Genomic DNA, 15,767 nt, shown 5'->3' with positions numbered 1-15,767 from the left:
ATCTTTAAATTTGAGCAAAAAACATCAATCACCTGACATCTATAATCACGAAATACTCCACCATAACCAGGCTTACCAGAGCTATTCTTCCATGGCCCATCAGTATTAAGCTTCATACAACCATAAGGGGGAGGCTATCAATTAACCTCAACTATTCATGGCATACAACGTGGTCTGCATTGAGCACCAAGTCTCTTCAAACAAAGATGTTAAATTATGCACGCACCTAGTAGGCTAGTAGCAAGTTTGCTTGAAGATATAATATTATTATAATGACCAATAATTAAGGTGCAAGATCCCTAATCAAAACTTAATTTTGTATTTAATCTCAATAAATTTAAAGACGTTTCAAATTTATGTAATTGTCGTTGAAGTGATATTAATGAGAACAACTCCAATTCATAGTATTGTCCAATGTCTTTGGGCTTTCCACTAGGTTGGCTAAGAGCATGAGATAAAAGACTGATATGGCCGCCTCATTGGACTTATTCCAAAACTAATACGAGTAGACTTCTCTTAAATGCTAAACAAGCCTACAAAAATGGACCGGTCGGCAAATTTTCCTGTTTTTGTTTATCACAGAAAGATCAAATATGCCAAGAGCTAAAGTTAGACAGGTTGTCGATTCAAAATTCCAATTCCAAATATTTAATGTAGATGTGGTAAATACAAGCACGATACGAGCCCGATATGTTTAATATCGATTCAAGCACGATTCAAGCACGATTAAGGGTCAGTCAGGCTGAGACATATGGATCAATGAGCCGGCCCAATCTGAGCCGTTATGAGCTCGGTACGATTCGAGCACGATACATTGTGAGTCGACTTGTTACAAACATAATTTTTTTTTTATCTTAAAAAATATATAAAGTAAATTAAAACTTCACTATCGTAACTAAAGAAAAAAATAATATGATTATGATATTGCCAACAAATTTTCATCGGTATACTAAAAATGTTGATTTAAGATAAAAATTTCACACTTTTAATAACGAAAATATTGTATGCATAAATCTCCACAAAACAATAAAATTAAAACTTTCCCTGCGAACCAATTTTCATTGACATACCAAAATCACTAGATGAATTTTCACCGACGTGCCAAAAAAATTGCCAAATATTCGTCGATAAAAGCCTTTCACAAATTTCTATTTTGTTTTATTTTTCAATTTTTGAAGAGATAAATAAAAACCCAAACCCAAATTGAGAGACATATTGATCCAGTAGGGTCAGATCATTTGGCTTTGATGTTAGGGTTAGGGTTTTTGACTACGTAGCCTCTTTCTCACGTCAATGGCAATTGATGCAATGGCAGCCCGCTTGGCCTCCTCCCTAGCGTTGGCTGATGGCAAGAAACCGGTGGACCTGCGTCCATCCAAAGGACTGCGACAACCCGAAGCTTTCATGGTGGGAAAGCTGCTCACGGCGCGGGAATACTCTCGTCGCTCTTTCCTTGGCATGTTCCGATCTGCATGGCGAATCAATGGCAGACTGAGCGTTGAAGAAGTTGGAGAAGATGACAGGGTTCTGTTCACTTTCACAGATCCCTCTGATGTGGATAGGGTTTGGAAGGGTGGACCGTGGGGCTACAACAGGGCTCCTGTAGCACTAGCGCCGTACGACGGTATCAGTCCGGCAAGCGAGATACCACTGAAGAAATCATCCTACTGGATGACGCTGCAAGGGGTACCGCCGGCGTTCAGGTCTGAGCGTATTATGCGCCTGATCGGAAGTACGCTGGGAGAGTTCAAGGAATTTGATCGTCCGGCTTTCCGGACCCGAGTCCTGCGCATCAGGGTCGAGATCGACTATGCAAAGCCTCTCTTATTTCGTCGCCGCTTCTGGGTGGAAGATGAAGTTCAATTCATGGTGCAGTTTCGGTATGATAAGTTGTTTGGCAGATGCGGTACCTGTGGCCTAGTTACCCACGTTGGCCTTCCTTGTTCAGGGCCGGATCTGGAAGAAGATAGTGATACACCAGTTGGAGCGGTGGCACAGCCCACGGCCTTGGCAATACTACGGGGACAGGAAAACCCTAATAACAATAGGGTGGTGGTAAACAATCAAACCTTGATCTTCAAGGCTCAGATACCAACTAGCATACCGGAAGCTTTACTTCCCCAATCCGTGGTGGCCATGCGTCGTCAAAGACAGGTGCAAATTAGAGCACTGAGAGAGCCAAGACTCAATGGCGATCCAATTACAGGACAAAGGCGAAGCAGGGAAAATGATGAGGTAGTTATTTCTCCAAAAAATTACGCTTAAGTCTTGCTATTGGGAAGAAAAATCTGGATGCAGTGACTATGGGTTTATTGGAAGGGCCTTCCAAAAACAGTGATCAACCAAAGAGAAAAAGAGGACGCCCTATTGGAAGTGTGAATAAGCTGCCTTATGGAACAGCAGGAAAAGGAAAAAAGAAAGACGGTGAACCTGACAAGACAAAGAGCAACAAGACCAACCTGATGCCGAGGTTGTTAGCTGCTGAGGAGCCTGAAACTAGTACTAGCTCTAACCCTAAGGGGAAAGAGATGGTACTTGCTTAAGGTACCAAATTTCAAGACATTCTGAACTTCAAGCCTTCTCAAGTGGGAGTGATTTCTATATATTTTCTAAGATGTTTCTAGTTGATATGTGTACCACAATTGAGTGCTGGCAGATTAGACTAGATGAATGATTTTGCCTTAGGAAGTGAGATTATTCTTACTTAGTTTGTTGGCTTGCTGTTTCAGCGAGCGACCATTTAGACTTTAATGAGTTTATGTGTGACTTAGATAGGACATCCGGTTTGTTCCGGCTCTTCTTATGTAAGTTCTGTTAGACTCTGGCCTGTTTTCATGGCTTTGATATCTAATTAAATCAAATCCTTTCAAAAAAAAAAAAAATTTGGCTTTGATGTTTGATACAGAAGGTCAGTTGGTTCAGCCTGGAAGGCGGAGGAACAGAAGATTTCAGTTCGAGCCATTATAGGACTGGGGAAGGATCATGTGAAGAGACAATTGTTTCAAACTGGAATGGAAGTTTGGGGGGTACGTGATGGAGAGATTTTTTTAGTTTGGGTAAAGCATTGGGAGATTGAAACGATAATACAATTGGCAATGTTCCAAGGAAGATCAATCAACTGACAGCGGAGTGGGTAATGATGTCTCTGATTTCTGTTTGGCTGTACTGAACGAAGGTGCAGACGTGTCTCAAGTAAATCACATTTTAATTGCGCTCATTCCTATGGTGGAGGGCTGGAGGCATCCGTATAATGTTACACATTTTCGGCATGTCATCTAAAAACTCATTTTCAGGACAATAGTTAATAGATTGAAGGAAGTTCTACCACAAGTGATTTCACCATACCAAAGTTAAAGGGTCCCCAACCTAGGTTCGAACCCTGAAGCTGTCAAAGTGGGCAGACACTATGCTGCAATGCACAGTTTGAGCATTTCAGATGCGCCGAAGGGGTTTATCTTGGGCCTAGGAAGCCTTTGGGTTCCCCTCAAAGTTAAAAAAAAAAAAAAAAAAAAAAAGTTAAAGGGAGACAAATTCAAGAAAATGTGATTGCGGCTTTTGAATTCATACATAGTATTCGTGCAAATCATAATTCAGTGGAACCAAGGATTAATGTGCTCAAACTTGATATAAGCAAAGCAAATGATAGGGTGCAATGGTTCTTTTTTGAACGGCTGATGCTTAAGCTAGGGTTTGTTGCTGGATGGGTGAACTTGATTATGAAATTTGTTAAAATAGTTACTTTTTTGATACTTTGGCAAGGGCAGTCTGTTGGAAATGTTAGAGCAAGTTCACCCGTTGAGGTCACTGGGTCAATATTATTCACTGCGTTTTGTCTTTCATTTTCACCATCTAGATCACTGGGTCAGATATTGTTCACAAAATGTCACTCTGTGTCACTTTTTAGGTCAATTTCGTGACCTGCAAATTGACATTCGGTGACTTTTTGTGAACAGTATCTGACCCAGTGATCTAAATGGTGAAAATGAAAGGCAAAAATCAGTGAATAGTATTGACCCAATGACCTCAACGGGTGAACTTGCTCTTAGGCCTACCAGAGGTTTAAGGCAAAGAGATCCCCTTTCTCCCTTCTTATTTCTTTTATATTCTCAAGGCATATCAGACTTATTTCAGAAAGTTGTGAGAGAGAGAGACTGATTCATGATGTGACCGTAGGATCAAATGCTTGAGATATTTCTCACTTCTTTTTTTTTACAGATGATAGCTTAATCTTCTCAAATGCAACTTTGGAGGATGTGACTATAGTTAAACAATGTTAATTTGTTGTTAAATATGAACAAACAGCATGACAGAAAATCAACTTTCAAAAATTTGCTAGTTGATATTAGGGGCGTGGTACTTTTTTCACTTGCTTAGATCGGGCATAATTTTTAACGAGGCCACTCTAGCCCTTAAGGCTGTGTTTGTTACGTGGGACTATTATCCCCCACCTTATTTCCTATAATAGTCTAGGACTCTTCTAGCCTGGGATATACTATCTTAATACATGACCTATGTTTGGTACTGCTTAGGACTAAAGAGAAGAATAGTCAAAATAGTCTTATCCCATGTTTGTTGGTGTATTGGACTAAAAGTTGGTAATTTGCAGCAAAGTTCACATACAGCAAAATAATCATAGATTGAGAAGAGCAACCACAATCTGCATACTTCATAGTTAGTTTTTACACATCGACAAGTCCACCTATTAATACAACACAGTGATACACTGATTTAACATTCCACATGCTAATAAAGTTCCATCTAGCAATTACAAAAATCGATGTTAATCTAGCAAAAGAAGGAGCTTGTCCAACATGTGTTAAGGCAACAACTGTTGCAGTTTTCCAAACAAAAAAAAGACCATATATTGCAACAACAGCTAGGTAGATCCTCTAGCAGTTCCCGCAAGCAAGTTCTCAACATACACTTTTCTCACTTCATCATCTAAGGACATGAAAACAGAGATGGTAGCTAGTCTATCAAATAATGGATACTTCTTGTTTCTCCATCCCTTTGCCTTTTTGTTGTGCTATGACAGAAACAGAAAATGAATCGATCAAAGTGCAGCAATGAAATCAGTTAGCTTAAAAATCAAACTCAATGAAACTTTCTCATTACCTGCAAATATGTATCCCATACTTCATTACTATCTAAAGAGCAGAAGTGGTAAATGGTTGTGTCTAGGTTCAGTTCAGTTCAATAAATGGCTGGTAACATACAATTTAAAGAAGTTAATGAGTGAAAACCATAACTAGGGCTATAATTATCAACCTAATAGCTAAGGCAAACAACGTTAGAGAGGAAGATTGCAGAGCATGCCCTATGCTAGATTGGTTGGGAGTTTGATGTATGCTCAAGTGTGTACTAGGCCTGGTATATCATTTGCTATGAATATGTTATCAAGGTTCAGTCAAATGCAGGTCATGCACATTGGGTGGCTAGTAAGAAAGTATTGAGGTATTTGAAGAAAACCATGAGACAACATAGTAACATCAGATGTTGACATGTTGTTAATACTCAGAACATCAGATGTTAATACTCGGTAACATAGAAACATCAGATGTTAATAATGGACCACGTAGAAACATCAGATGTTAATACTCAGTTAAAAGAAACATCAGATGTTAATAATGGACCAACGTAGAAACATCAGATGTTAATACTCAGAACATCGATCCATATCTAGGATTTCACAGTAACATCCAAAATCAATGAAAACAACCAACCAAAGAAGAAGATAAAAACACAAACGTTGTTAAAAGAAAAAAAAGAAAAAAACCCAGTCTTGAAATTGATCAATTCTTAGCAAATCAAGCTACCCAGACACCAATTGTTACAACCCATAAACAATTATTAATAGAAAATCAATCCATAGTCTTTAATTTAACAAATCACAGTAGATACACGAGAAGAAGAAGCTAGACTGGATCGAAGGGAAGAGGGAATCAGAATCAAAGCAAAAGGAGCATGAGAGAGAAAAGAAATTGAACCTGGACGAGTAGTTCAAGGAGAATGAAGCGCGATCGAGAGTGGAGAGACGAGGCTGAAGCGCGAAAGAGATGGAGAGACGAGGCTGAAGCGCGCGAAAGGGATGGAGAGACTAATGAGCGTTGTTGAAACCCTTGCTTCCACAGTCCGGTGAGTTTTGGGGGTTCTATGTAAGAAGGTCGGGAGCTGATGGCCTGATGCAGGGACTCTCTTATCTCATTTAATTGAGTCCTCATGTGTGCCAAACGTGGGATGAGTCTTATTTTATTACATAAGCTAGTCCAATCCCGTCCAGTCCCACGTAACAAACATAGCCTAAATGTATTGTCAATAAATTATTAACAAAATTCATTCTTTTGATTAAAAACAAAAAAAACCTCCCACCAATTTGTATTTTGTTTTATTTTTCATTCTTTGAAGAGATAAATAAAAATAAAAATAAAAACCCAAACACCCAAAATTTAAACCCCTTGCTCACTTCACTCCTAGAGCTTCTTCAACTTCAGCTCTCAACTCTCTCTCTCTGCTCAGTCCATTACCAACAACAATGCCCATCATCATCTTCACCTCCATCACTCCATTTCCATAGTCACCTCTTCTCACTCATCATGGACTCCATTCTCTCTCTCCGTCCCCTCCCCAATCTCTTCACCCCTCACCGCAACCCCCCCTCCTCACTTCTCGCGCCCAACCGCCGCATCAAAATCCAAACCAAATCCTCCAGAACCACTCCAATTCGCCACATTCCCAAACCATTCGTCTCTCCAGAAGCTTCCTCGAGCTCAAAGAACGAAGAAAGGCCGATTCTCGCGGTCGCAAGGCAGGTGGTGCTCGCCGCGGTCTGTTTCGGCATCGGCTTCGCTCAGTTCCGGCCGGCGATCGCGGCGGTTGCGGCTCCGGCGGCGGCGGTGGTGGAGGAGAAGAAGGAGGTGAGTTACGAGAGTGAGGGCTACGCGGAGGTCACTAAGAGGCTGCTGGAGACGGCGGCGGTGCTGGTGAGGAGCGTGGAGGAGGCTAGGGTTGGGAAGGGGGATGTGAAGGCGGTGGAGGAGGCGTGGCGGGCGGTGAGGGCGAAGAAGGAAGAGTTGCAAGGGGAGATATTGAGTGCGGTGCAGGTGGAGCTGACGAGGTTGAGGAGGAGCAAGGAGGGGTTGGTGAGGCGGTCCGATGAGATTGTGGTGGAGGTGGTGAAGGCGAGGAGGGAAATTGAGAAGGCGGTGTTGCGAGATGATTCCGGTAAGGGGGAGGTGAAGGAGAGGGTGGAGAGGATGGAGGAGAGGGTGGGGAGGTTGGAGGAGGAGTATAGTGAGGTTTGGGAGAGTGTGGGAGAGATTGAGGATGAGATTTCGACGAGGGAGACGTTGGCGTTGAGCTATGGAGTTAGGGAGCTTTGTTTTATTGAGAGGGAATGTGAGCAGTTGGTGCAGAGTTTTACCCGCCAAATGAGGAGGAAGAGTGTCGAAAGGTAGTGCATTATCATAGTTTGTGTTTATGAATTCAAATTGGAGCGAAAATGATATGAAGATTATACCTTTTTTTCCGGTTGAGATATTGGGCCTTGGTATACTGCATTCAACTTACTATATGTATGCCTAGTGTGTTTGTAGTTTTGATAAAATGAAATCACCACATTCAATAGTATTTGAATGTTTTTGTTTGATCGGCTGCATTTCTACTAATGTTGCATTGCCTTCGATTTCTTTTTGGAAGAAGAAAATATAGTATGAATTCGTTGTGTGAGTATCAGTTGTTATGTGGTTGCAGTGTGCCAAAAAAATCCATTACCAAGCTTTCTAAATCTGATATACAGAAAGATTTGGAAAATACGCAAAGAAGACTTTTGGAGCAAACAATTCTGCCAAATGTTGTGGAAGTTGATGATGTGGGACCTTTGTTTACTTCAACGGAGTTTGCTCAAAATATAAAAAAAGGCCTTGAGGAGTCAAGGAAGCTGCAGATAAAGGCTGAGTCTCAAATAAGGAAGAAAGTGAAAAAATTTGGCGATGAAAAGCGGTATCTTGTACAAACACCAGAAGATGAGGTGCTGAAGGGCTTTCCAGAAGTTGAGTTGAAGTGGATGTTTGGAGAGAAGGAGGTTGTTGTCCCTAAAGCTGCTGGCCTCCATTTATACCATGGGTGGAAGAAGTGGCGTGAAGAAGCTAAGGCAGACCTGAAAAGAAATCTCATAGAAGACGTTGATTTTGGTAAACAGTACGTGGCCAAAAGACAGGTAGCTATTGCTTCATCATCTTCACTCTTGTTATTATTGTTTTCTCAAGTAAGTTGAATGTGTTTGTTTGGTAGACTTATATTCTCTGCCATATAACAAATGACGATTCTCAGGAACTAATTCTTCTGGACCGAGATAGGCTGGTGTCAAAGACTTGGTACAATGAGGAAAAAAATAGGTGGGAAATGGACCCAGTGGCTGTTCCTTTTGCCGTCTCAAAGAAACTGGTGGAGCATGCTCGTATTAGGCATGATTGGGCTGCCATGTACATTGCACTCAAGGGTGATGACAAGGAATATTATGTTGACATTAAGGTAACACATTAGTATACTTCCTCAATCTATTACTTCAATAATAAAATCCATGTTTTCTTCTTAAGCAAAAAAAAAAAAAAAAAAACTGTTGCTGTATGTTATTTTCATTTGTGTTTCTAATTTTGAAATTCTCATTCAGGAATATGAAATGCTCTTCGAAGATTTTGGAGGGTTTGATGGGTTGTACATGAAAATGCTTGCCTGTGGTATTCCAACTGCTGTTCACCTGATGTGGATCCCTTTGTCTGAGTTGAATTTCCGTCAACAATTTCTCTTGGCTGTCAGGCTGTGTCACCAATGTCTTAATGCATTGTGGAAGACAACAATAGTATCGTATGCAAGAGATTGGGTTATGCAGAAATTTAGAAATATAAACGACGACATAATGATGACAATAGTGTTTCCTATTGTGGAGCTTATACTCCCCTACTATGTATGCTCCTCCTAACTCACCAGTTATATGCCTAGTTTTATTATAATGTATAACTATCATTGTTGTTCTAAGTTCTGCCATTTTTCCCATGACAGGTAAGGATACAGTTGGGGATGGCATGGCCTGAGGAAATTGATCAAGCTGTTGACTCAACGTGGTACTTGAAATGGCAATCTGAGGCAGAAACAAATTACAAATCCAGAAAAACGGATGATATCCAATGGTACATTTGGTTTCTCATTAGAACCGTTGCGTATGGATACATCGTGTTTCATGTTTTTGGTTTCCTGAAGAGAGAAGTACCAACTGTTCTTGGTTATGGGCCAATACGCACTGATCCAAACTGGGATAAGTTGAAGAGAGTGGTATGCTCTTTACCTTTCTATATGTTGCTGTTTCCATCTTATTTATGAAAGAAATGGGCTTTACTGGAACATAGATGACTATCCATCATAAACTTTTTTTTTTTGTCTGAAATTTGTAATGAAGACTTCACTCAGAAATGGTCTTATTTTTTGCATGGAACTGATGTATTATGGTTGGTTCATAACATGATCATTTGCCATAAATAGCTCCACAACATCTTTTAATCAATACTCTGTTTTTCTGCTATCTTGCAGAAATACTATCTTAATTATCGGGTGAGGAAAGTTAAACAGAACAAAAAGGCTGGTGTTGATCCTATAACACGTGCTTTTGACCAAATGAAGGTTCATACTTGGAACTTGTGGCATTTCCAGTGGTTTTCTTGTATTTTAATAACTAACTGAATTTTGAGATATTGACCTGTGAGATCTATGGCTGGTTTGCAGAGGGTAAAGAACCCACCAATACCATTGAAGGACTTTGCGAGTATTGAATCCATGAAAGAGGAAATCAATGAAGTTGTGGCATTTCTTAAAAATCCTGGAGCCTTTCAAGAAATGGGTGCCCGCGCACCTCGGGTAGGTTATGCAGACTATGCCCAATATAGTTTATAGATATCCCAGTATTTTCTTCAGAGTAGTCCAAAATTTAGGTTCCAAACTACTATAGGTAATCGGCTTTTCAATGGTCGTTTGAGAATTTTGAAGCAAGCAAGTTTCTGCAAGCAATATACATGATACTCGAATGCTATCTTCTGCTAGGAGCATCTATTGACCTTTTTTTTTTAATTCTTTTTTTTAAATCTTTTTTTAAAGTAAGAAATTAGAGGGTTCCAATTACAAGGACATACAGTTATGCTTCTATTAGTTGCCAGGGGTGGAAATCTGAATTCATTTATTTCATATTTCAGGGAGTTCTAATTGTGGGTGAGAGGGGAACAGGAAAGACATCTCTAGCACTGGCTATAGCTGCTCAAGCTAGGGTGCCTGTTGTTAACATTAAAGCTCAAGAGTTGGAGGCTGGACTATGGGTTGGGCAAAGTGCATCTAATGTTAGAGAGCTGTTTCAAACAGCCAGAGAATTGGTAAACTTTATAATAATTGCTTCTCCTTATTTACTTGAAAAAAAGAGATGAGTTCCTTGACTTTTCTATTTTTTGCTGAGTTACTTTTTTGTCGTGTTAGGCACCTGTTATCATATTTGTTGAGGATTTTGACCTCTTTGCTGGTGTTCGAGGCAAATTCATTCACACTAAAAATCAGGATCATGAAGCTTTTATCAATCAACTGCTTGTGGAACTTGATGGGTAACTTTCATCTCTTGTTTCATTCATTGGACTAACAACCTTGAATAAATTCTTTAGCTAATAATGTGAAGTGATTTTAGCTAAAAGTTACATAACATATCCAGAGGTGTAAAATGAAGTAGTTTATGTGGACTCGGAAGGAAACAAAATGAACTTCACTTGACTAAATCCTTCGTTCTATTGAACAATAAACCACTGGGCATTTGTCTGTTTGAAATGTATAGATAAATCCTTACAAACTTATCAGACATGGACATAGGCTGATAGGCACATTCTCTCTTACGTTTCAAACTCCTCTCAGTTTTTACTATTTTTATTTTTGTAAGTCTTTTAAGTTTGCAGCTTCTTTATGTTCCTTCCTGTGCTCTTCTCTGTGTGTGTAGCTAATAATCTTTAAGTCAAACTATGTTACTCAACAGGGCATGATCTGCGTGTTTCTGTTTCTTTATTAATTTTACACTTTCTGCAGGTTTGAGAAACAAGATGGGGTTGTATTGATGGCTACTACTGGAAATCTCAAGCAAATTGATGATGCCTTAAAGCGGCCTGGTCGCATGGATAGAGTATTTCATCTTCAAAGGCCAACTCAAGCAGAAAGGGAGAAGATATTACACATAGCTGCAAAAGAAACAATGGATAATGAGCTCATTGATTTTGTAGACTGGAGAAAGGTAAAATGCTGAGTTAGTTCTTAGCCTATTAGTTTTCGCACTAAAGCTGTTATTGAGGTTCATGAGAATTCTGAGTGGATTGGTAATTTAGTAGTGTGCACATGTGTGAGGATGGTTGCTGCAGCTGTCAGTTTTCTCATTGCATTGTGGTTGTTATATATGTCCTCTGAGAGTTATGTCAATGTTCACATCATTGCCTAAATATAGTCTTAAATCATATAATCTCTTTTGGTGACTTGTGGCTTCTAGGACTTGATTACTCGTACCAGTCCTTCTATCTATATTAATTTCTGATACTTCTATCTATGACCAATCTAGAACCTTTATTATATGTTATTTATTTATCCTTGATATCTTTTGTTATAATCTTTTCTTCACATGGCAACATTCTATACATTCAGGTTGCTGAAAAGACTGCTCTTTTAAGGCCTATAGAATTAAAGCTGGTACCTGCATCGTTGGAAGGTAGTGCCTTTAGGAGCAAGTTTCTCGATACAGATGAGCTTATGAGCTACAGTAGTTGGTTTGCGGTAAGGCACAATTGATGCTGTTCTCTCTCTCTCTCTCTCTCTATTTTTTATCTTTTTAAGCCTGGATGCATTTTTCAAAATGTAATGGGTAATCCTTATTGCTTTTTGCAGACTTTCAGCAGCATTATTCCAAAAGGAGTGCGGAAAACCAAAATTGCGAAGAAGCTAAGCAAAATGCTGGTGAATCATCTGGGGCTAACATTGACTAAAGAAGACCTGCAGAGTGTGGTTGATCTAATGGAGCCATATGGTCAGATAAGCAATGGAATAGAACTTCTAAACCCTCCTCTTGAGGTAATAAGCTATCTTATGCATTTTGGTTGTAAATTAACATTGCTTTACTTGTGTAAAACTAATACTATGCATCATTAAATTCTCTCATCTCATTTGTACATTAATATCGGTGCAACTCTGTGTTCTTATTTAATTTAAAGTAAATTAGTTGTTTCAATATACTTGCTTTTCATTAGTTAGCTGCGAAAGTGCGAATAGCTTGGTGAAGTATAATTTTCTCTTCCAAAGTTTTCACTGTGTCAAATGATTTCTCCTATTTCTCCTGTTTAATCCCAGCATAGTAGGCAGCTTAGACTGAATTTATCAATGCAGTTTGTTGTCTATGCTCTATTTATTGAGATTTTTTTTAATTTCTCAAAAAATGCTGATTTATTTTTTTCACTGATGACCTTTGTTATTATCCAAGAAAATAAATTGTCAGTTTATTTTACTCCTGGAATTCACTCCTTTTTTCATACTCATAGAGTTGGGATGGAAGCTTAGGTTCCATTTGTTTCTGCAAGACAGTGATTTAACATAAGTTCATTAACTTTCCAGTGGACGAGGGAGACCAAGTTCCCTCATGCTGTCTGGGCTGCAGGTCGCGGTCTCATTGCCCTTCTGTTGCCAAACTTTGATGTTGTAGACAATATATGGCTGGAGCCATTGTCTTGGCAGGTTTGCCTCCTCTATATCGTCATTCTATTCTATCTCTATAAGTATTTTGTGTGTATATTGTAACTCTTTTATCTTTATCTTCCAGTTGTCTTCCTCAAAAATGCTGAAATTGGCTATTTGCTTTTCTCTGATTCTGATATGATGGCTTAAATTATGTTATCGATGCATTATAAGTTACACCAATATGCTCTTACTGTTTTTATTCGTCTATCTAAAAAATTTAAAAGTTTGTACCTCTCAGCTAATTGAAAGTAGAAGTATGAGAACTAGACGAGAACTAGGCTGGACTTTTGTATTGCAAAGAAAAGTAGGAAGTCCATTTTCCAACTGTGTCATGGTATAGCTACTTGTTTTACTTCATTATCGAATTGGTTTTATAATGCAGCCTCATCCATGAATGGTGAATTTAAATTTTGTAGCTTGAGTTCTCTTCTCTTAGTCCCGAACAAATTGTGAAACCTTGAAAGGTGTCCAATTTATAAGTTTGTGGGAGGGGATAATGTTAACAATGTTATTTTTATGGAATTAAATCTGAATGAACACCAGTAATTTAGCCTTCTTCTACAGGGAATCGGATGTACAAAAATAACCAAGGCGAGAAATGAAGGTTCTGGGAATGGAAATGCTGAATCAAGATCATACCTTGAAAAGAAGCTCGTATTTTGTTTTGGTTCGCACATTGCAGCACAAATGCTACTCCCTTTTGGGGAGGAGAACTTGCTTTCTTCTTCAGAGTTAACGCAAGCACAGGAGGTTGATTTCATTCTATGCTTTTTGCTTTTCAAGGGTATAAATGTAAAGCAAAAAATAATCTTAGAGGATATGCAATGCATAATCATTTCTCTAATTCCCTTCACTCTTTTACTCAATTTGCAACAGATAGCTACACGGATGGTTATTCAGTATGGGTGGGGACCTGATGATAGTCCTGCAATATATTATCACAGCAATGCGGTATTCTTCTTTCTTTGCATTCAAGAGTTGGTCATGACTTGTGTTAGAGCTGTAGATATTTCTCATGTGCCGTCTAAAACTTCTTTGATTCTATTTTCCCTTATTCATTTTGTTAAAATAGGGATATTGAGCTTCTAACTGGAAAGGTTTTGTTAATATGAGCTTCTTTAGCCTCCAGACCTCTGTTTGTTCTTTTTAGTTATAATATTGTATTTGTTGTCTAGAGTTGCTTTTGTTTGCTGTACTGTTTTGCCTTTTCAGTTTGGTTGATTACTCTATATATTTTTGTTAAAATATGCCCCTCTCAAAAAACATCAATTCCCTTTCTATCTTGCTGGAAATTTAGAATGAGGTAGTGAATTGCAATTTTTACTTTGCATTCCATAATCTTTCAAATTTCCCCATAAAGGATAAATGTTGAAGTCCTAACATGTTCTCTTTGGTACAGTCTACTGCTTTAAGCATGGGGAATAACCATGAGTATGATATGGCAGTTAAAGTTGAAAAGGTATGACGACTATGACTATTATTTTGTTCTAAGCAATTACTCTATGTTGATAACTTTCCCTAGTAATGCTTTCTTATTTTGTAGATCCATGATTTAGCATATTATAAAGCTAAAGAAATGCTCCATCGAAATCGTCGAGTTCTTGAAAAGATGGTTGAGGAGTTGCTTGAGTTTGAAATCTTGACTGCAAAGGTAAAAAGCTAAGTTCATTTTGATTGCTACCTTTTCAAAACTCCTCATTCAATCCTATAATATTTTGGAACCTACAGATTACATTTATTATATATTTTTTATTATTATCCGTTATTCACAGACTATTCTTTCTATTGGCAGGATCTAGGAAGGATTTTTGAAGAAAATGGTGGGGTTCGAGAAAAAGAGCCTTTTTTCCTTTCTGGAGCTCATGATAGAGAGGTATTTTCTAATTTCTTAGTAGTTATCTGATACTCATGGTACGAAGTTTAGAATTTCTTTTTGTTAATTGTATGAAGTATATTGTGCTCTTCAGACGTTTTAGTATTGCATTATTGAACGATTTGCGTGTTAGCGAAAGTTGTTTATTTAGTTTTTGTTTTCTTTTTCCTTGTTGAATTGCTTGCTTGCCATGTTTTCACCAGGATCACACACATAGGGTAAGAAAAGGAAAGAGAGAAATTTAAGTTCACTATTTCAAAAGAGGAAAAAGAAAAAGCTTGACATCTATCCCAGATAGCTGTTATAAAACTGCGTCTGTTGCTATATAATACTCTTTCCTGTGCTGGTCTTCCCAACACAGGGAAACTCCTTTGCTTTCCCTTGAACCCTCTGAACTTGTTAGATCCCAACCCTTTTCTGAACACGTTTGATGTGGAAGTTTTAAATAATTAGGGAACTTTCTGATAGGTTGAGTGGGTTAAGATGTTTCATGCAAACTAGTACCTCATACGGAGAATGCACATATTACTCATTTCACCTGTAAACTGTTCACATCTCATGAAGTACTTTTGATTTTTGAATTGGTATTCTTCCTTCTTTGCAGACATTGTCTGGCAGCTTTCTCGAAGGTGGGGATGTATCAGCCACTGTGCTTTTAACTTGAGCAGCATAGATTTCTGAGGAAAAGGCAGCTTGTAGAACCAATACGTTTTTTTGGCACGAAGATAGGAACCTCTTGTTTCCAATGAGATTCCATGAATGTTTATGGTTCAATTTTATCTTCGTTATCATCATGGCACATTCTTTTAATGTATTTATAATTCTTTTAGCATAGGAGATGTAAGCCAGTTATAGAGGAAATAGTTGTGGCTTGAGAAGAGGCAACAGTTTTCCTTCTCAGCCCTTCATCACTGTCCGAGTAGAAATCCTTACTGTATTTACCTGTTGTCAACATAAAACACTGCTATCGAAATTGTTAATAGAATGATACATTTGTCGATACATAAATATATTTTGAAACTACATCTTCTTTTCGTATTTCTTCCTGAGACAAATGCAGGACCCGACTTTTATCAATTCCAATTATGGTAGTACAGAATTCCAA

General features: G+C 38.5%; 1 protein-coding gene across 1 annotated transcript; it reads left to right on the top strand.

Annotated features, from left to right (window-relative positions):
* The first annotated feature begins 6,458 nt into the window (after window positions 1–6,458).
* LOC133720409 (probable inactive ATP-dependent zinc metalloprotease FTSHI 5, chloroplastic) lies at window positions 6,459–15,700 on the top strand. Its single transcript, XM_062146691.1, has 19 exons — window positions 6,459–7,450; window positions 7,750–8,215; window positions 8,329–8,529; window positions 8,669–8,962; window positions 9,058–9,327; window positions 9,583–9,672; window positions 9,775–9,906; window positions 10,239–10,412; window positions 10,513–10,634; window positions 11,104–11,305; window positions 11,707–11,835; window positions 11,947–12,129; window positions 12,667–12,786; window positions 13,354–13,539; window positions 13,666–13,740; window positions 14,189–14,248; window positions 14,333–14,440; window positions 14,582–14,662; window positions 15,267–15,700. Exons 1-19 carry the CDS (start codon window positions 6,594–6,596, stop codon window positions 15,324–15,326), a joined length of 3,810 nt encoding a protein of 1,269 aa, XP_062002675.1. The 5' UTR covers window positions 6,459–6,593; the 3' UTR covers window positions 15,327–15,700.
* Window positions 15,701–15,767: the final 67 nt, after the last annotated feature.

Source organism: Rosa rugosa, chromosome 7, assembly GCF_958449725.1.
Source record: "Rosa rugosa chromosome 7, drRosRugo1.1, whole genome shotgun sequence".
In the NCBI taxonomy this organism is placed as follows: Eukaryota; Viridiplantae; Streptophyta; class Magnoliopsida; order Rosales; family Rosaceae; genus Rosa; species Rosa rugosa.
Note: the sequence above shows the minus strand (reverse complement) of the source record. Positions and strands in the feature narration are given on the sequence as shown.